The sequence below is a fragment of the Diplotaxodon limnothrissa genome, linkage group LG15, assembly GCF_057381915.1.
Source record: "Diplotaxodon limnothrissa isolate DT_005_m linkage group LG15, D_limnothrissa_male_GT1.1, whole genome shotgun sequence".
Classification (NCBI taxonomy): domain Eukaryota; kingdom Metazoa; phylum Chordata; class Actinopteri; order Cichliformes; family Cichlidae; genus Diplotaxodon; species Diplotaxodon limnothrissa.
In genome coordinates, this window is record NC_140610.1 from 5,659,909 (window position 1) to 5,681,366 (window position 21,458).

The 21,458-nt window shown below is 41.1% G+C and overlaps 1 protein-coding gene across 2 annotated transcripts in view; it reads right to left on the minus strand.

Moving 5' to 3' along the window:
* LOC146616880 (MAM domain-containing glycosylphosphatidylinositol anchor protein 2) overlaps positions 1–21,458 on the minus strand; it is a 190,249-nt gene that overhangs the window by 2,138 nt on the left and 166,653 nt on the right. For both annotated transcript variants that reach the window (XM_085372252.1, XM_085372251.1), the window contains exons 13-17: positions 15,135–15,155; positions 13,088–13,243; positions 10,434–10,595; positions 1,000–1,130; positions 404–500 (exon numbers count right to left, since the gene is read on the minus strand). In XM_085372252.1, coding sequence (XP_085228378.1) covers positions 404–500; positions 1,000–1,130; positions 10,434–10,595; positions 13,088–13,243; positions 15,135–15,155 — 567 coding nt within the window. The remainder of the gene's footprint in view (positions 1–403; positions 501–999; positions 1,131–10,433; positions 10,596–13,087; positions 13,244–15,134; positions 15,156–21,458) is intronic.

A 21,458-nucleotide genomic window follows, 5' to 3' on the forward strand; every position in this document is an offset into this window, starting at 1 on the left:
AGAGATGTCTAAGTCTGAACGGCTTTTGGAAATAATTCCTGCAGAATAAATAACGGGAATTAAATCAAGGAAACTGTATTTGTCTGCCAACCAATAATGCCCTGTCAATTGCAGGCCATTTTCCGTGTCCTGTTTTCTGTTTTTTACCTTCTGTTTGTTCCAGCAGCGCAATTACAGTACTCCACTCAGCCAGCGCGGCTATCATTCATGTGATTACACACCCTGTTGCCATGGCAACCATGCTTTCCCCATGAGATGGTCGTTTTATGCTGCCAGCTGTCTAAGATTAGATCCTCTCTCATAAATCTGAACCTTGTCCGGTGAGGTAGAGAGAGAGTACCTGGGACTTAGATAAGAGGGACAGAGGAGAGGATGGAGGAGGCGGATGCGTGGTGCTACTCACTGGGCGGCGGGTCTCGACACTCCCCTTCCTCCAGCGTGATATCATCAATAGCAATGTCTCCTTCAATGCCTGGTCCCCGAATCCCTTGAAGTACGACCTACAGAGAGTAGCACAAGTCATTATATTGAATCTTGAGAGACCAAAAAACCAACAAAAATAAAGAACAGGAAAAAAAGGGAAATTTGAACTGCAGTAAGATAAAGACTGAGTCAGTGCACAGTGTAATTTAGCTAAATTACACCTGGGAAAAAAACCCTTAAAAAACACAACAGCAGGTGGCAAGTATTTGCTTATAATGTCACAAAATTTAAAACCAAGACTGTTGGAAGCTGCAACTAAAGTTACCTATTTTACAACTAAAGCTGTAAAAATGATGGAAGTTCTGCAGCTTTCCATCATCCACTCACAAAGTTCAGGCTTCCTGATGGAAATGAGCGTCATACCAGACATTTTGTGGGAATGCCGGCTACTTCTCACAGCTACATCAGTGTTTAGCCCCCAGGGAAACCAATACCACACAAACACAGGCAAAGAAGAAAATAGAGGGCACCGAGGGAAACGCTACTGCAAATTGAATGAAAGTTTTTTAGGCTCACCTGGAAAGACGATGTTGGGTGGATGCTTACTTTGGCCTGCTTCCAGCGGTCACCTTGATTGCCACTTAGCGACCACACGAGGCCTTCTGAAGCCGTTTGACCCTTTTGCTTTAGGAATGCATTTAGCGTTCCTGCATTGAGGAGAGAGACAGTTGGACTGTTGCCAAAACATTTTCTAATGGCTCAAAAGAAAGTATTCATATCTTGGAATTACGACTTAATAATCATTATATGTTTTCATTTTATAGTGCTAACTCCTTTTGTCCTACATTTAAACTACTTCCTCTATATTATGCCCCATATGACAACTCACTATTATTTAATTTAAGTAGGTCATTAGAAATTAAGGTAACTGGTCGATTGTAGCCACCTCTCAGCAGTACATGAAATCCATGTGAGGGGACAATTAGGGTGTGCAAGTGGAGGGTGAATCCCATATGTTTATGTTGGAGTAACAAATATATGTATGCTTTTGCAGAGACATTCGATAGGGTATACGTTCTGCAAAGTTTAAAATTTAAGGAGCAGCAGGCAGAAAAGAAATGGAAAAAAATAGAAAAATAGCAGAATTCCAAAAACAGAGAGCCGTCTTCCAATAGCTGCCCTTCTTTAAGCCACAGTTACAGGTAAGTACATCTGCTTTAAATACCTTTTCAACTTTATATTGACTATTGAATTCTTCATTTTCACCAGGTGACAGTCCTTTGTTGGACATATTACCACACTTGGTTTTACCGTGCTATGCAGCCTTTTTTAAACCCAATATCACGGCAAAGCGTTGAATGGACACGGTGGACCGGCATGTCTATTACACGTTTTGCCAGGATACTGGGTTGCTTTTTCTGCTCCTTACAGTGCTTTATTGTTCTAAAGTGATCTGATATGAAAAGATCCGTTACAAGGCAAAGACTGCTGTCACAGGCTTGATTTAGTAAAGTCTGACACGCTGTCAGGGGTTCAAGAGTATAGTTCCTTGTAAGATCATTTGAATTACAATATGCCAAAATAGGAACATTTGTCAGCACCAACCACTGTTGTACTTCATGTACAATTCCTTCAAAAAGTAATCAGACATCTTAACGTTTTTATTCATTTTAAAAAGAATAAAATATGCAGTCCACCTGTGATGAACTGATTTGATTGGACATAAAACAATCAAAGGCTCCCAGAAGTCACACTGCATGTGAGAACTAAAACCAAGACATGAGGTCCATGAAGTCTCTGTTGACCTCACAAAGCTGACAATGTTTGGCTGGACAATCAGTTGGTTGACCAGCCAAACTGCAAAGGGTCTTAATCGGGGATGTTCCCAGGAACTGCAGCTAAGTGGTCAAAAGATCTGTGAAGAGATGAGAGAACCAGCCAGTAGGACAACTAACTCAGAAGCAGTGCACAGAGAAGAAGGGAAGAAGTCTTGATTAAAAAGTAAATGAAAGCACTCTTGGAAACTGTCAAATGGCATTTAAAAGACTGAGAATAAAGATGAAATACCCCGTTGCACAATGCTACCATGCAATACCATGGTTCACAGCAGCATCGTGCAATGACAAGCAGACTGCTCTGGGTCAAGGAAAGGATGAAAGCCAGATATCTCAATCAAAACTCTTAAAAAATCTATTTTACGACAAAAAAAAGCTGCTGCCTTTTTTCTAAGTGGGTCTATATTATACACCACCTGACCATGTACATTAAAGAACTCCGTAGTAATCTGTTCCAGATTAATCCCAAATAAAATTGGGCTTCTGATCTAATATTCACCTGTGTATCCCGCATTTCAGATTTATGTATTCTTCTGAATACGAAGCAGAGCCAAGCAGTAGCAAAGGTTAAACTCAGGTTATATGAATTGATACATCTATTAAGTGTCTGCATGCAAAGATAAATTATTCTCTCGCTCATGATGGTCCAAATTAATTATCACTAAAGGGCAACGTGTGATGAGAATTTCTCGATAAATGGAAATACTTTCCCTCTAGAGGGCAGTTCTTCTGAGTTTATCATTAGTTTCAAACTATTTCTGCCAAGTTTAGTTTTCTTTTTCAGCTCAGCTGGATTTCCACTAAAGCTACAGAAAATAATCCACTGAGTGTCACTGCCAGCTCTATATTACAAAACACAACATGACAGATCTATTTCAGCAGAATTCCTATATCAGTTAACAATAACACAGATGTACTGGGTCTTACTGAGACAGAACAGACTATATACCAAGTCTGCATTAAAGACTACCCTCAGTGAGGTCTCTTGTCTAGCCCCAGGCTTTGATATAAAACTGTCAGATGATGACACTGAGTGCAACCACTTTTCCCTCCTTTACAAACATATCAATTGTGTGTGTGTGTGTGTGTGTGTGTGTGTGTGTGTGTGTGTGTGTGTGTGTGTGTGTGTGTGTGTGTGTGTGTGTGTGTGTGTGTGTGTGTGTGTTTTTGTGGTATTTCTAATTTGCCATGCTGGAACAGGGAGTGCATGTATGAGAGAGAACATCATCTTTTTTGCAGTGGGCTAACAGGAGCAGCATCCAAAGACTCAAATCAGGTTAGCACTGACACCACAGCAAAGCTCAGTGCGAGCAGTGCTCTGAAGTCAAGTGGATTTCACAAATATGGGAAGCAGCACCTTTGCGTTGACTCAACCAGTGAGGCAAACTTTCATTTGATGCATCTTTGCTTCAGCTAGATGCCTCATTACTGGTAAGCCCCCACCCTGGATAGGTAAAAAAAAAGAAGAAGAGGGAAAGCTACGCTGTTCACACTCTCTCATCAGCACGGTATACACTCCCCCCCCCCCGACAGCACAATCTCCATTGAGAGATGAGCTCTTGTACAGAACATGACCCGCGGTTTCATCTCCTGTGGAAGTGTTTAGGATGTAGGAGGATTCTTGCTGAGCTAACTGGCTTACATTTTCTTTGAACTCATAGCGATGTAGGTGGTTATGTCAGTGTCATCACATCCTGAGCAAAGGCATATGCTGTATATTCTTTGGAGTACTTTTTTTTTTTTTTAAAGGAATACCTTTGGCAGACACTTGTGAAATTTAAAAAGATCTGAGAAGAGAAAGATGTGAGTCTGGTGAACAGTGAAGAACAGCTCCTGGAAATTTTTGCAATTATACAGTGAGGATGGTAGAGAGGTGGATTGAGGTGCTGTACCACCCTCCTTGCTAATGAAAAGATGACTCAGTTGCTTCTCAGAAGGTCAGGCTTAACGCGCGCTTGGTTGGTGTGCTTTGCTCGAGACTTAATCCTATAAACAAATGCGACATGGCCTCCAAAGGCAAACTTTGATGTGCGCTTCAGTAATTAAGTGTGACCTTGTCTCAGGTATCCACCCGCTAGCTAACTATGGAGGAGTTTCTTTGAGCCTGAGCCACTGTTCACATCAGTGCGTAGGCATGACTCTTTATCGACTGATTCTGGCCTTCAGGGATACCGTGCCACAGCCTGACTGTGACTCACGTCAACGGCACCGTGCCAAACAGTACCGAAATCTTCAAATTTCAAGATGGAGCTTTGCCTCACCGGCTGGTTTTTTAAGCCACAGCTTTAAGTGCAAAAAAGAAAAAGAAGAAGAAGCTCTCAATTATTTAAAATGCCAAAATTCCCCCAGATAACAGAAAATATGAAATGCATATATTATTTGGGCAATTTGTCATAAGCATTTACTCCTCTGGGAAGAAAATATCACAAACCAACATTCCTGAGCTTGGGGCAAATGTTTCTCACGGACGGAGAGGCAGAATACCAAATGAAGCGCCGCCATGGAGGATCTGAGCTGGGTTTCAAGTCCTTGACATTTAGCCCATTCATCATAACACGCCACAGTCTGAGCATGGGCCTCACCACAGACGGGGAGGGCAGGAGAAGAGAGGGTCTGGCTGGCGATCAATTTGAGCAAATTGGAAATGTCACGGCCTACTCAACCTCAGCGGGGAGCCGGAGGAGCTCTCATCTCCCTGCTGAGTCGCCCTCCAACACCTCTACCCTTATATTCTCTCCACCTCCCTCGCCTCCTCCTCTCCAGATGTTTGGTCTGGCCCACCTGCCTAGACACTTCCACTCTAGCTCTCCCCTGAGGACACCCGGAATGGAGCCAAAATTTCAGAGCATATGCAAGCCATGTTATCAAGTCCAGTGTAATACTTAATGACTAACCTCTCTCAGCATGTTTTGCTTAATTAAAGATATTGTTCTCCATGTTTTAGAATTAGCATTTTACAGGCACGGTGCTCATGTTTACGCTTTGTTAGTATCTGCATTTCCTATTTCTGCCTTTCGTCCTGTTATCTCGGCTACCTGTTGCTAATTTATTTTCATGTAAGTCCATTACAGAAATTCCAATTGTTAGCTCCAAACACAAAATGGAAATAAGTTAATGGGATGGATATGCTCCTTAGTCAAAGGTGGATTTGTGGATGTAGATAAAAACTTAAGATTATACAAATAAATTATTTAGTCAGTATGTATAAACTAACCATGAACTAAATCACTCATATAAAGTGTCTCACAATATAATGTAAATAAAAACAGAATGCAATGATTTGCAAATCTAATAAACCCACATCTTTAACAAATCAGATGTTTGAACTGAGAAAATGTGATATTTTAAGAAAAATAATAACTCATTTTGGCAGGTTTTCATTGAAAAAGACATTGCAGCATATGCTACTCTAAAACCAGTGTATATCTTTGGGCATGGTGGCTTTCCAGATGTGCAACTGGCTTTTCCATAGTCCGTAATGCACCCACATACCATCTGAGATAGAGAGTTCTGAACTGATAACAGTCCCTTTACTCTTTAGTCCAGAGCATGCGGTGTCCATGTTCTCCAAAAAGAATTTCAATTTGTCTGACCACAGTATGGCCTTGGTCCATTTAAAAAGAGATTTAAAATTGTGTTTCTGGATCATGTCATCATTTGGCTTCTTCTTAACCTGCATTTGTAGACGGCAAGGTGAGCTGTGCTCACAGAAAATGATTTGTGGAAGTGTTCCTGAGCCCACGCAGAGAGAGCCCAGAGATCAGGGGCATCCAGTGTTGACTTTTAACTGTGTCACTTACACGCAAAATTGCTGAGTGCAAGTGAATCTTTTCTGATATGATGTACTGTGTATGAGATATTTAAAATCTTTGCTATTTTATGTTGAGGAACATTATTCTGAAAGAAACTTTCTGCCCCTCTTTACTTCTGAGAAACGATGCCTCTCTTAGATGCACTTTTTTAAAACACTTTTACATGTTGCTGATGCGTTGCGTTGCTACCTAACCTAACTAGTTGCAAAAAGTTGCTCAAGCTGTTTCTTTTCACTTTTCCAGCCTTTTGTTGACCCCGTCCCAACTTTTTTACGATATGTTGCTGCCATCAAATTCCAAATGGGCTATGTTTTTCATGAAACAGTAAAATGTCTCAGTTTAAACATTTTATATACTCTCTGAATGAATAAAATATGGATTTATGAGATCTGCATTTTTACATTTTACACAGCATTCCAATTAAAATTACCTTTGATATCCATTCGTGAGCTTACAAAAATTGAAAGAAACTATTCACAATGACATTTGTGTCTAACAGTGGTTAAACAAGGAGAGCTCATTGTAGATGTCAGCACTTGAATTTGCGTTCATTTAAGGAGACCCCAAGCTGCCGGGGGGAAATGAGTACTCCCAGTTTGGTTGCGGTTAGCTGCTGGAGATTGCTGGCAGTCGCTGTGAAATCAACTGCTAAAGCCCCAGGCGTGCAGGACTAAAGAGCAGTCAGTGTTGGATTTTGCAGACAAGTCAGTGTGTTCCATGCAAACCGGTAGCTGGTAACCACAGCTGTCTGCTAATGGCTACAAAAATCACAAGTAGATTTTCAGTGCAGTTCTTTGTGACTGATTTTATCCAGGGAATTTTTGTCTTTGTAACCAGTGGTTACTAGTGGTGTGCAATACTGCATATTTTGGTATCGATCCGATTCCCATTAAATACGTGTCAGTATCGCCGATATTGATAGCGATACTTTTTAATAAATAAGGTGGATGCGTCATTGAATTGCTAAATCTTAATTAATTTTCATGACCTTAAGTGTTTTTATTATTAAATAGTTGAAACCCAGGACATAATTAGGACAAAGTTTATAATTAAATAGAAAATGCTTTATTATTGTGGCTGGTCTGCGATGCCGCTGCAGGTGATATGGACTCACCTGCACCACATCTAAAATCACGCCTCGCTGGCTTAAAACCTGTGCTCTGCTTGTGTTGCTGTTGTTGGTGGTGATGTGTACGGCTGGCAGCTGGAGAGCTGCAGTTGATGAATGTACTGTTATAGCAACGGTGTGATTATTGTAAGAATAAATGATGTTGCGAAGCATGAAAATGCCACCGGGTCTGTCGTGGTGGTTTAGTTATCAAGTTTTTTTTTTTCAAGAAAAATCTTAAATAAAAAGTGCACACAAATCAGTAAATAAGTTAAAACAAGTACTGCTGAGAAACTATAATACAAAAATTACAATTGAAATTCTAAAGAACTGGTGAAAATATAATATGTAAACAACTTAACAATCCCCAAAGCGTCTAAGTCACGTGACAACGCAAGACTTAAACACAAGGGGGAGCAAAGTGTGCCTGCTCTGCGCTGACACAGGAGCGGCGAGTCGGGCAACCTGGCTGTTTCATCTTTGCCGAAAGCACAGCATCGCAAACAAGAGCAGAACTTAAAGTAAAGAATCGATCTCACCAGGCTAGTATCGATCCGATACCGATGCCGACTTGGTATCGATACAATCGATATTTGGATTGAGCCGCCCACCACTAGCGGTTACCAGGGGGACCAGTGACTGGTCTCTAGTCCTGTGTCACTGAGGCCTTGATAAAGGGTTGCGTTTTATTACTACTTACAAACTTTACAAAGTCCTGCACTCAGGTCCCTGTCTCAGAGTTTAGAACAAAACAGACTTCAAAGGAAACAAAATAGAAGTTGGAGTAAGATATGTGACGCTGAAGAGCCAAGTCAGGTTATTAAAAGGTGAAAAAAGAAGCTGCAGAAGTTGGAGTGTGGAGACCATCAATGTCTTTCTAGGATCCTGAAGTAATTGAAGTCAAATGCTGACTATAAATGTCAAAAAGAGAGGGGAGGTGAGCTGCTGGCCTGTAGCAGTTTCACAGTTTGCTGAATTCCTCTTGAAATTCCTCTCTTGGCATTTTTTACTGTCACTGATTGATTTTTCTTTCTATACTTTATCTATTTTTAAATATCCTTTTTTCTGTACTAAAATATATTTCAGTGAAATACTATTTTTTTAGCTGCCTATCTCTGCGGGTTATTTCCCTCTGGTTTGGTGTCACTAGAATTTCACTTAAATGGCCTGAAACCAAAATGAGAACACATAAATAATGAGTCGAAGACATCAGTTTTAGTTATCTCACATGAAGAACTTGTGTGGTTAAAAAGTTTTATATTTGATATTGAATATGAATATTTTTAGAAGCACAAAGTACGCTGACTGTTTCCTCTGAGATACTGTGCCTACAATTCTGTCATGTTTTTGGTACATGTGCAATCATGTGAAAACATGTTTTTTCCACAGGACTCTATGCAGTCTTGTGAAAAACAAGTACACCCTTACTGTTTTCCACAGGAATCAAGGCAGTACAACGCAGAAAGATGCTGCTAATCAAATGCATTTGATTAAATGAACATTTTGGCAGTTTTCAGGCTTTTAGGTGAGTGTTAACAAAATGTCACAATCTTCCCAGGAGTTGATATCCAAGAGAATCCACCACAAGGTCAGACTGTGCAATGCTCACTCTACAGGCCTCATTTAGCACAATAAACGCTAAAGTTCATGACAATACAATTAGAAAAAGACTAAACAAGTACGGCTTGTTTGGAAGGGCTGCCAGGACAAAGCATCTTCTTTCCTCAAAATAACATGGCTGCAGGCTATAGATTCACAGATTAGCATCTACAAAACAACAACAACAAACAAACAAAAAAGCCCTCAGAAGACTTCTGGAACCAAGTCCATTGAACAAAAGTGGAGATATTTGACCTTACCATCAATGGACTGACCCACGAATCACAATGAATTGAAGCAATGTTATAAAAAGAAAGAGTGGGCTACAATTCTTTCACAACGATGTGAGAGACTGACAACATCATACAGGAAAGATTACTTCAAGTTATTGCTGTTAAAAGTGGTTCTACAAGCTACCGAGTCACAGAGAGCTCTTAGTTTTTCACAGACTGCTCACATGGCTTTGAAAACTCTCATTTTCACATGACTGCAGATCTTGCTGTCATTTAGATTCATTGTTTTTTAATCCTATTCCTTTATCACTTCAGCTCATATGCTAACAGTGCCTGTTTCTCACTGACATGGCTCTGGCTCCTAAACTGGACCATTAAGAATTTTCTGGGCGAATAGACTATTTCCATATTCTGCCCACCGTGATCTTCTTTCCACAAAAATAAGAATTAAGTCATGCAATGAAAAGCAAAGCTGGTTCTGCATCAACACTAGTACCGGTGCCTTAAAAAAGACACAAGATGACCCACGTCCACTGGTGACCTTTTTCGCCTTATAAAGGTGTGTAGTAGCTGATGATAGGGAGTTAGGTTGGGACAGAGAAACCCTGGAGGGCTTCAACGGTGCATAAACTGCTATTTTTGTGCTAGAGCAAAACTCCTAAATGCACTGAGCGTACAAACAGCACACATTCAAAGCAGGAGTGCTTGTGGTTGGCTGATTGGGTCTCTGGTGAAGAGAGTCAGATGTAAGCCACAGAGTGCTCCTTCAGTCGCTCCGCCATCTTCAAATGGGCCATGCAGGGTTGTTATCTACATTGTGAGATGAATGTGAGGGCTAACACCCAGAATCTGTGCGCACACCTTTGGAAGGAGTGTGTTGCAAAAAGGAGACATCTTTTACTTGAAACATCTGACAGCTACACTTAGAATTTTTTGGAAAGAAAGCGCAAAGCTCCACACCAAACACACCACTGGGAGAAACTCTCAGGAAATGACTGCAATTCTGTTGCTTAGAGGAAAAAGTGCTGCTTTCTTTTTTGTTTGGCCGTGACTACTGCGTTTCCTCTCTCACAAACAAGAAGTCCTTCACAAAAAGAAAGAAAAAACTCCAGTGAAATACACATCTGCTGGACACCAAAACCAAGAACCTCATCATAAATAATGCCAGCGGTATGTCCGACAGATGCTTGATGATGTACTCTTTTAGAAATAAAATTTCATGTGGTGTTGCCTTACTGACTGTGCTTAGTTCCACGAGAATAAGAAAGCAACTCCTTTATACAGCAGAGAACTGCCAAAGCAACTTGAAATCCACTCAAAGCTGGTTTTGCTGCTTTATCAAGCAAAAACGGGGAGCAGTGATAGACTGTAGAATTGTTTAAGAAATTAAGCAGTGGTTTTAAATGAAGGCAATCATTCTTACCTATGTGTTTCCCATACATGTGGTAGAAGAAGCCAAAGCAGTAGGCAGGTGGATTGGTGATACCATAAGGGTTTTTAGGTGCTACGTTGAAAAATGGACTTATAAGCCGTGCTTGGTCTCCTTCCTTGCGCGGTCTTGACGTCTCGATGTACATGTAGAAACCTTGAAATGGATAAAAACACACATGCGGACACCAGAGTTATGAGAACAAAATAAAAGGGGTTCTACATTTTCATAAACTGTGGTCTGATCTTTCAGTGCCTTCTCATCCTCTCGTGTCAAATACTCCCGTTTTATCAGAAGAGACGGCTGTTCTTCGGATTAGATCTTAAACCAATAGGTGTGGTAATACAAACTGCCAAGAGCTGATGGTCTAATTTAAAAAAGCAGAAAAGACTTATTAGAAGTGTGGCAGTGGCTTAAGTCACAGGTTTCACAGCTGTTGCATCTTTCTCATAATTTGTTTTTTTTTAATTACTTGCTGATTCGTTTTGCCTTTACTCCCTTTCTACCTTTGCTTGGTTAATTTTAGCCATCAAACCTACCCGGCTTCACGAGATTAATGCAGCAGGTTTGAAAAAAAAAAAACAGGCAAATAAACTTTAAATATGATTGCACGCATACAAAGATCCATATGTAACATACTGGGAGTTAGATCTGTATGAGAGGAACATAATAGAGCATCTAATGAGAAATATTATGAAATTACTTGCCCACTGGTTAGTGAATGTTAAGGTTGGTCACGATTTGTGTTATACTCTGCAATATTTTTATCAATGCATAGAGGTTTTTGCTACAGTGTCCACTGTAATTGTAGCCTGTAACATTTATTCAGAGAAGAGAAACAATGAGTTCTTGGCAAAGACACTCTTATCATACATGATAATGACCCCGATTGCATTACAGCAACGTGGCGATCAATATACATTGTAAGCTCATCTATGATATATCACCACATCTCTATAACTGAAGGTAAAAAATATGCTCCGAATGGACCCAACCCCTCCCAAAAAACAAAACAAAAAACGCATGTATGTATTCACTAGGGTGTTAACTTACCACCATTTTTTCCCTACGATTTTTTTTCTTTTTCAAAGCAACTTAGATCACTTATGTTCACATTGCTCCCTCTTGATATGGAGGAGTAATGACATAATTACTCTGCTAATTGAATTGGTGGGGACAGGGTCACAATGCCTGCATTTTATGTTTTAATAAAACTATCAATATTTCTTTCCACTGCATTGATATTATATCGCAAAAGGAAGCCAATACAATGTACCGCCTCATTGATATTTTGTCTGACCTCTAGGGAGGGCTAACGCACAGGCAGATTGTGCTAAACAACAGGCCATTAAAAACAGCGACGCGCTGTTTTACAGTTTATGTATTTGGGGCCTTTTAAAATGCACCGATTCATCCATTTATTGTGATTATTATCTTTTCCTTGTGTTTTTCAGGAGATAACAAAGACCACTTGGCTTGGGCGATGTGTTAAAAACTTCCAACCAGCCACCCTGAGTGTAACAACTGGCAATAAGGATTGTGCGCACGTGTGTCGATTTCCGGAGTTCTCCAGTTCTCTCGGAAGGTTGCCGGTTCGAGCCCCGGCTTGGACAGTCTCGGTCGTTGTGTCCTTGGGCAAGACACTTCACCTGTTGCCTACTGGTGGTGGTCAGAGGGTGGCGCCAGTGTCCGGCAGCCTCGCCTCTGTCAGTGCGCCCCAGGGTGGCTGTGGCTACAATGTAGCTTGCCATCACCAGTGTGTGAATGTGTGTGTGAATGGGTGGATGACTGGATATGTAAAGCGCTTTGGGGTCCTTAGGGACTAGAAAAGCGCTATATAAATACAGGCCATTTACCATTTTGGTCTTTTATCAGTTCCCAGAGTCAGAACCAGACACTGAGAAGCTGCATTCAGCTTTTATGCTCCTTATATCTGGAACAAACTCCCAGAAAGCCTCAGATCAGCTGAAACACTCAGTTTATTTAAATCCAGGTTGAAGACTCACCTGTTCTCAGCTTCATTTAAATAAAGCACCAAATCCGCACTTAAGCTTAAATTTCAAAACTTACATTTTAACTACTGATTTTATCCACTGTCCTGATTTTATCTGTTTTGATTTTTGATTTTATATACTGTTTTGTTTGTTAGTTAGTTACTGTAGTTAGTTAGCTTGTTTTAATCAAATTTAAATCATGATTTTTTTTGTTTTTGTTTCTAATGTCTCTGTAAAGCACTTTGAATCACCTTGTTGTTGAATTGTGCTATATAAATAAACTTGCCTTGCCTTAACTCCAATTGATGGGTCATTTCAACTAAAGACAGCTTCACTGACATTTAATCAATGACGTATTTTGTCAAAGAAAAAAAATCATGGAATGTGCGTGATGTGGGACAACTCAACCTGCCAGTTGCAATTACTACACGCCTTGAATATTTCTTTAGAGGTTAATTATTTATCAATTTCTCTCTCAAGGGCAGGCCATCAAATTAGCAAAGTAAGACAATGAGAATCATCTCCTCCATTAATAAAAAAAGAAGCAGACTCAGCCACTAGCTAAAACAAATATGCAATACTTTTACTAGGGATAAGCAATGATTGGCTAGTCGCTGCTTGGACATGTCAAGGGTGGAAGTTTGAGCTCCTTACCTTGCTTGGAGCCACTGTGATCACCACTAGGGCCAGTGTTGGGTGTATACTTGGTGTCGCGGGTGGCTGCACTGTGTCGCGTCCAGTCAAAATCATCATTCTTGTCCTGGGTGAACATGCAGATGGGCTCCTCCTCAAAGCTGCAGTGGAACTCTCCTGGTGAATGACAGAGCACGTCGTTTCAGAAGAGTGAGAAGTTATAGTACACTGCTATGTCTTGAGTAGTGCGACACCTACTGTATATCTATGAGATTTCCTGCGGCATGTGTGCGTGTGTGCATGTGTCTCGGGGGGATACATAGACCAACCCGAGTCCTAATTACATCATGCAATCTGGTGAAAAGAATTTCTATATTAAGATGTGACCTCTCACTGACTGTGAGGGAGGTGCCATTGAATGTGTTTTTCTTTTTTTCTTGACTACGACATGCAGTTCTGTTTTCTACTTAACCAGAGTCTATGAAGACAGAGTGCTCCACTGAAGAAACACCCAAAGGCGGTTTGTGTGTGCGACTATCAGACAGCCCACTACCGAAGCATGATGGATGACATTCAATAAACGCAGCCACAGCACAGTAAATAATTTCAAACTTAATATAAATCTCCTGTTAAAACATAATTTTGTGAGGTTTGGCACAGGTACAGTAGAAAACTTTTATCTGAATCAGGTGAGCCTCTTGTGATTTTGAACAATCCCCGACATCCCCCCTTTTTAACAGGTTTAAAAGAAAAATGGGGTGATTGTTCTCCAATGTTTCATATCCTCTGACCAGTGAGACTTCTTTAAACCCGACAACCGCCTTTTCTACCAGCTTCCATCTTCTCTGTCGTAGGTGTGCAGGTGAAGATATTAAGTCCCCCCACCCGTGACAACAAGTTCAATACAAGTGGAATGACTGAATGAGGGTGGAACGACGTTGTTATTGGTCACATGAAAGGGAATGTATAAGTGAATAGACTGTGATGATGAGTGCAAATCCCCATGCACTCAATTTAATGAAGGGGTAGTGGCTGGATCGACTCTGTCAAAAAGAAGAGAGAAAAAAAAAACCAAACGATGCAAAAAGCACCTGACCAGAGGACTTGGCGGTGCTAAGCGGTGTCCTCAAAGAGATAGCAAAAAACACAGCATTTAGATTCAGGACGCAGGCATGTGCTCTGATAAATATTCATTGATTTATTAAAACGTAGCTGGGAGCAGTTTGGAGTGGTGACCTTGAGAGGAGCGGGATCTGCAGCTTTTACTCAGGTAATGGAGGTAACACAGACGTAGAGGTGTGGTGTGGGTGGATGGGCCGGGGGATGGAAGAGGGCAGTGATGCTGCGAGGCAGAGAGAGAGCGAGAGAATGAGCTGGAGCGAGAGAAGAAGAGGTGGTGGAGAGGGAAAAGTGCAGCAAGGGGCCGCGTTTGAGGCACTCTTGACTCTTCTCCTCATGAGCATGCAGATTTAAATGGAGGTCTAGCTCCTGGTGCTAGACATTAACGTCCCTATCTATAAAAATAAATAAACCACGATACAAGGCAGCACACTGCCGCACAGCAAGCAATGATTAAGTCTGGATTCTCAAGGCATGAATAATGTGAATTTGTAAAGTTTCAACAATGAAACAATGCGTCATAAATGAAGCTAAACATTAAAGAATATAAACAGCTATGGCACAAATGCATGCATAATTAATGCTCACAGAGCACAGAAGGTGCAAATAAACTCATGCGCCCAGAAACACACACACCCACACACACACACACAGATACACCAAACGACATCCAACATCTCATGCAAACGCCGTGTCCAAAATGCACAATGTCAAATATCCTGACGCAAGCCTACCCTTTTCTAAAGGCAAGCCTTGCTCAATCATTGCTCATTTACTCCTGTTTTAGAGTCGTTTAAAAACATCTTCCAGTTCAATACTGATTATTTAAGTCGGCTCTCTATAGACGAGACAATTACTTGGAGTATCCCCACTGTTTTCACAGCCGGTGTTGTGTCAGAAGGAGCACTCTGTCTGATGAGACATGCTAAGTGAGGTGCACATTACTTACTCAGGTGAGGGTTGATGGGAGCTGTGGAAGAGAAAGGCCAGGGATAATCGTTAGTACAAAAAATCTTAGCAGCCTGTCATTACATGAAACACTTTAAGAGAAAATGTGCATGGAGGCACACGCCGACGTAAAAGAGGTCAACCTGTTGCACCTTCAGACTCTGTGTGGCTGCCTTGTGAGCTCTGCTATTCAGCAAGTAGCAGAGTATTACACAGGCATATATTAACCTTTTGTGAGCAACAAGGAACATATTATGTAAAGATATAGCAGAGAAATAAGAGCTTCAGTAAAAGTGGGACTCGTCTGTCTGTCTGTCTGTGTAGCCTCTGCTTTGCAGTGAGACAGAAACACACAGTGAAAGTGCTTACTAAACATTTCTGACCCATTTGTCATACAGAGCTAGCATGGTCTAACAGCCGTGGCAAGACAGGTTTCTTTCTGGAGTGTGTGACCGCAGAAACAGAACACTGTTTGCAAAGTATCTGTGCTTCATCTCTGTAAAGCACTTTTGCCTTCTCACTGTAAAAACACAAAGGAAACAGACGGCACCAATCAACTCCCGCACTCAGAACAATGATTATTGAGCAGACACAAAGAGAGATGTCTGGGATTTGAAGTGGAAAAGGTGACAGCATTTATTCGCAGTCTGTTATCTAATGTAAAAGAGTGAGGGATTAGGAAGACCAGCCTGACCACATTAATAAGCTTATAGCGCAACTGCTTATCATTACTGCCATTTACTGGCTTTGCTGATGTTCTTGTCCAAGGTGACTTCCATTTAGAACACTAAGCCTATTTTATCCTTCCATTTAGGAGCCAATAAATCACAAAAATGAGTAATAATCACAAGTGTGTCTGCTAATCAGTTTCCTGCAACTTATATCCTGTCTTTTCAAACCCATCATTATGAAAACGCTAACGGAAATACACCGAGGACTTCTTTTGCATTCTGTCCACCTAACCACAGTTCAATGCTTCCCTCATTGATAATTTAAGAGGCTACTGCCGCAGCAAACACATAAAGGTCAAGGGTATCACACAGAGTTGCAGCGAGCCAGTTAGTCGGCACTTCACTTTTTGCAGAGTAAATACCATTTAACCTGTCAAGAAGATTCATGGGCATTTTCATGATCGATTGCTGACCGGCTGAATAGATGCGATACATCAGCTTTACTACAAAACTATGTTGCTGGGTGATTTATGAAACCTTGCTGTTCATGGAGGGAATTGATTTTAATCCAACCAATTAAAGTGAGTAATAACAAATCATTCCTACAAAGGAAAACATGTAGTGAGAGTGGCGAAGTACAGTGGCGCTGATGAAACTGCTGTTTTTAAAAGCTCAAGTTACATAAAAAGGAGGGATTTCTGTTTATTGTTGTGTAACTCGTGGAAATGTATGTTTGCTCGGGGATAAAAGGGGAGATAGACAAAGACACATGCCGTGAAGCAACTAAAATTGCATTTTCAGCGCACACCTTCCTTGAAAACGCTTTAAGAATCTTTTATGTGACTGTGAAAATACTCGCCGCCCGACAGTCACTGCTTCCCACTGAATCTACAGTGGACTGCACAGAGCAGCACAGACTGCAGAGGGGGAGGAAATCATCCCGGCTGTTGCAGAGAAAATGTTTTAAATGACAACTTACAGCCTCGAGCCTGCGAAACGGATGCTGAGGTTTCCGACAAAACTCTATTCTTTCAGGCCCCCTCCTGCTCGCCGGCTCTCTCCATCTCAATGTCCCATTTCCTGTAACTCTCCCTCCCTCCCTCCCAAATCCCTCTTTCTTCCGATACTGTGGTTATGAAAATGTATTTCGTTGTCTGCATTTTTTTTTTTTACCTGCAGCTTCCCTCAACTGACTCACTACGCCTTAATCCAATCCAAAAGAGTGTGTCTGCTCAAGCAGTGTCTCCATACACACTAAGGAAATCAAGCTGTGCACAGAGAAGGCCCAGAGGCTACTTTTACGACTGTTTTGCATGCAAACACTCTCTCCAGATCACACTTGCATAAAACAGATAATTTTACTTCCAGTATAGATGACTATATTGGATATGGGAAAACAAACAAGCATTAAAATAAACTGCGACAGAGCTCAGCTGTTGACTCGAGTGTTTTAAATGAAGCACTTTTTTTAAAGAAACGTTGCCGCCTTGTCTGTAACTGTGTCTGAACTCCTGAAAACAAGTAGCAGACCTCAATTGCCCTTCTTCAAATGCGCTATGCCGTTAAAGCAGAGATGTGCAAAACCCTCGAGCTCACTGCAAAGGCTTTAAAAAATATCCCAGATTTTCTTCTTAATGCTGCAGCACCCTGCTTTTCCCCCCATAGCTAAAAAGCCTCAAATAATGATTGAGGATGAAATGTAATTTTGATAGTTGTCAAGATAAAAACTCCCAGTGATCACACAGTGGAGTGAAGAGCGGATTTTTCTTTTCTTTTTTTTCTTTCAAACTTCTGTTATTAGAGCACATATTAGGTGCATGTCTGCCTGAATCCTGGTTTATACTTTTCCAGCTGAGAGGACAAAACAAGCTGCATGCTTGATGCATGAATGCCTTCCATCAAAATTGCCTAATTTTGATTGAAACACAAAGTGAGCTCATTGACCGCCAAAGGACATTGGTCCATGGAGGCTGTTCCGGATACAATCACTGACTTCATCTTGGCAGGATTCCCTGCCCACTGGCCTGCGGCTACATTACAAAGCAGCAGACAATTCCAAGGCTCCAGCCAAGTGTCCTCATAGACAACAGTGGCATGCCTGGTTTTATCCTTTCTTTTTTCACTGACCTCATATAATCCACACACTCCCACATTCCCATCAATCATATTTAGGGGTTATGGGTGCGTGCCATGATGTTCTGAGAAGGCCCTGTGTTGGCTCCACAGCTGCCCAACCATCAGCTGGAATAATGACAGTGTGGGTAAATGTAGTTCAGCAATCTTTCCCTCGTGTCTCCGTGACCAAAATAACAAGAGCGACATCACACCATTGTGTCCTTTTTTACAAAAGCCTACTGAGGATGCACTGCTCTGCACAAGTCCTGCAGTAACACACATGGACACACCCGAGCCATGCTGAGCCCCGTGCAAGGCTGTTCTTTCATTAGCGCACACTCACTCACTCACTCACTCACACACACTCCTTTGTCCCACACGCCATCAAACTGTTTAACTCCTCTCTGGAGGGGAGAGGGAGGGGAAACAGGAGGACAAAGGAGGGGGGAACAACTAAGCTGTAGTGCCTCTTCACCTCACTGTACAATACCTTGTGCAATACTTTTTGTAAATAGTCAACAGTGCAATAGACTCAATACTTGAAATGTGCAATTCACTTGTATTTTTATTTTTTATTCCTATTTATTCTATTTATCCCCTTTGTATATTTTATTTATATTTGTCTCTGTATTTATATATGTGTGTGTGTGTGTGTGTGTGTGTGTGTGTGTGTGTGTGTGTGTATATATATATATATATATATATATATATATATAACAATTCTGTAACTGTAACTTCGGTCGTTGCTGTGCTTTTTGGAAGTCGAATTTCCCAGAGGAACCCACCCGAGGGATTAATAAAGTTCTATCTTATCTTATCTTATCTTACATATACATATATGCACTGATGGATTGGCATTCACTTTAATCTAAAGAACTAAGAAGTATAAATGACAGAACAAAGAAGACAAAAGGATATTTGATTTGATTTTATTGATTAGCATTCAAATATCTCAGTGAAGACAGAACAAAGATCTACCACAAAGCAAGAAAGCATGAGACAAGGCTAATCAAAAGGTATTGGCTGAAGCCATGTCATGTCACAACATGTTACAGCAGCAATCAAAACAGTTCAAATCATAAATATGCTGGTCCCAACTCTTCTACCAAAAACAAGAGTGGATTTCAAAGGAATGTCAAACGGAGGGACCATCCAGCTGAGCACGGGGAATCCATGAGTCATGCCTTGCACACTTGGTGAGCATAGATTAGCACGAAAAATGGAAACAGCAAGAATCAGCTAGCTCTGTCTGAATCTTTCAGGAGGTAAAGAATCCCAAACACCAGCACCTCTAAAGCTCAATAATTAATATGTCATATATCATTTAATTCTTACCAACTAAAAAAGAAAGAAAACAAAAAGAGTGAAAACCTCTATAGCTCAGAGATCTTTAAGGCTTTTGAGCAGTTGCCAGGCTAAAAAGAAACTCTGGGGAGTCACTGCTACAAGGCTAGCTGTTCAGTCTTTGTTCTAATCCAAGCTCACTGACTGCTGGCTTATATTTAATGAACAGATATGAAAGCTGTATTGATCTTGAATAAATGTATTCCTTTAAGTGAAAGTACTTTATAAAGCAGGACTACTGAGCATGTACAAAATACTGTATCAAAACAGCAGCTCAGGTTAAAGCATGCTTCACAGCAACACAAAGAGACAGAACCTGGGACAGCTTTACCACTGAATCACTGCTGGTCAAACAGAAACACCCCACTTACAGTGAGAAACTGAATTTAATATAAGATTTAGGGAGTTTTGCCTTGAGGAGAGGTGTTGTATATGTCACTGTAAGGTGCATAAAAATGGAATATTAAGAAACAGCAGCAGTGTTTTACTGTGACACTGTGAGGGTTGACTGGAGGCTTAAACATTAAATCCTGTGTATTGGAGGAAACAAGAGAGGAAGAGAGACATAGTGGGAGGGGAGCGTTATGAGGAACACCAAACAGATGCTGAGTTTGTCACTGCAGCAAAATTTAAAAGAGCATCTTCAGAGCTTGGTGACATAGCCATTCTTCATCTTGCAACTGGGGACACTGTAACCGCTTTTGTGTTTTCGTGCCAAGTCACAGAAAAGCTGCTACCATCGACTTTATGTGGTTCAGAATGATTGCTCGGCCTTTTGGGCAATGATGGAAAAAACTTCCTCTAATGGAGGACTTATGTTGCAATTTAACACAGGGCAGAAATGTTCAAGCTAACAGCTAACAAACAGACAAAGCCGTGTTTTTTCTGTAGGTTTTCTTCATTTTAGGGTCACAAGGAGGAAGAGACTATCCCACCGTGCAAGGCAAACACATGAAATACGTTTATCGGTTGCTGTTCAACTTCCCATTTATGCAAATACTCAAATAAATGAATAATTGAATGCAATTACCAAAGTGTCTGCTGAGTCTATGCACAAATTTAGACTGGAAGAGCCAGGGCTAAAGGTTTATTCAATCCCGCAGCCTCCTTATGGTGAAGCAACATTGCTTGCCACAAATTAATCCAGTTAAAATTAATAAAAATGCAAAAGTCATTAAATTGATTAATTTGGGTTAGTAAACCTTATTTGTGCTTGGACCCTTTGGGAGTTTCCCAAACAGTCAAATATTGGACATGTCTTTGAATCAGGACAATAGCAAATGCAGGACTGCCATGAAAATGCTACCTTAGATTTATATACCAAAGACAGGACAGGACTTAAACATAGTGATTACATAGCGATAAATAGAAGAACTTTTATGACTTTTTTTTTTCAATTCACTGTAAATTTTCAAACCCATAAAGCCTTTGTGCTACAGCCCATACACAGATGCCCCACAGGTCCATGTTCCCCAGTGAGAATGAAACTGAAGTGATAATGGAGATGGTCCTGGGCTGTATTTCACACATCAGTCTCAGAGCAGAGTGGATACGGTTCAGCCCTACATTAGCCTGCTACCGTGGCGTTATGCTGTGTGTGGGAGAACAGAGCAGCCCTAGAGTGATAATTAGTCCAGCCTCTCGCTGGGCAGGTGATTTGCACGTCAGCATTGGCTCTCCTCTTTCTATCTTTTTTCTCCTTCTTCTTCTTTTATTAATTTGTTCCCCTGTATCTCCCTTTTCTTCCCAGTCCCAACTTGGCTGCCTCCATCACTCCTTCTGCGCTACTCCCTGCCTTAATTAGCCTCAATTCCCCTCACTTCGCTTCGACTGTATTCATTTGGATTCAACTCCACTGAATTCAATTCAAGGTTGACCGGGGGAACCGCGCAGTATCACAAACTACTACAAAAATAACAGCGGAGAAAGTTTATCTGCCTCTCTCATTTCTCTCCTTTTTCCCAATTCTCTTTGCAGAAGCCATGATGAGCTGCAGTGAAACTGAATTATTCACAACTGCAGCAGCACCACTCCGGAAGAACTTGGCAGTCAGTGATAGACAGAAAACAGTCAGTCACTTAGTTTCTGAAGATGTACATCTCAAGTACCTGTGCATCTGTTCACTGGTACTACTGGGCCAACTGTGGATACTACTGTAGTCTTTGTATTGTTTTTGCCAGCATGCCATCCCACAA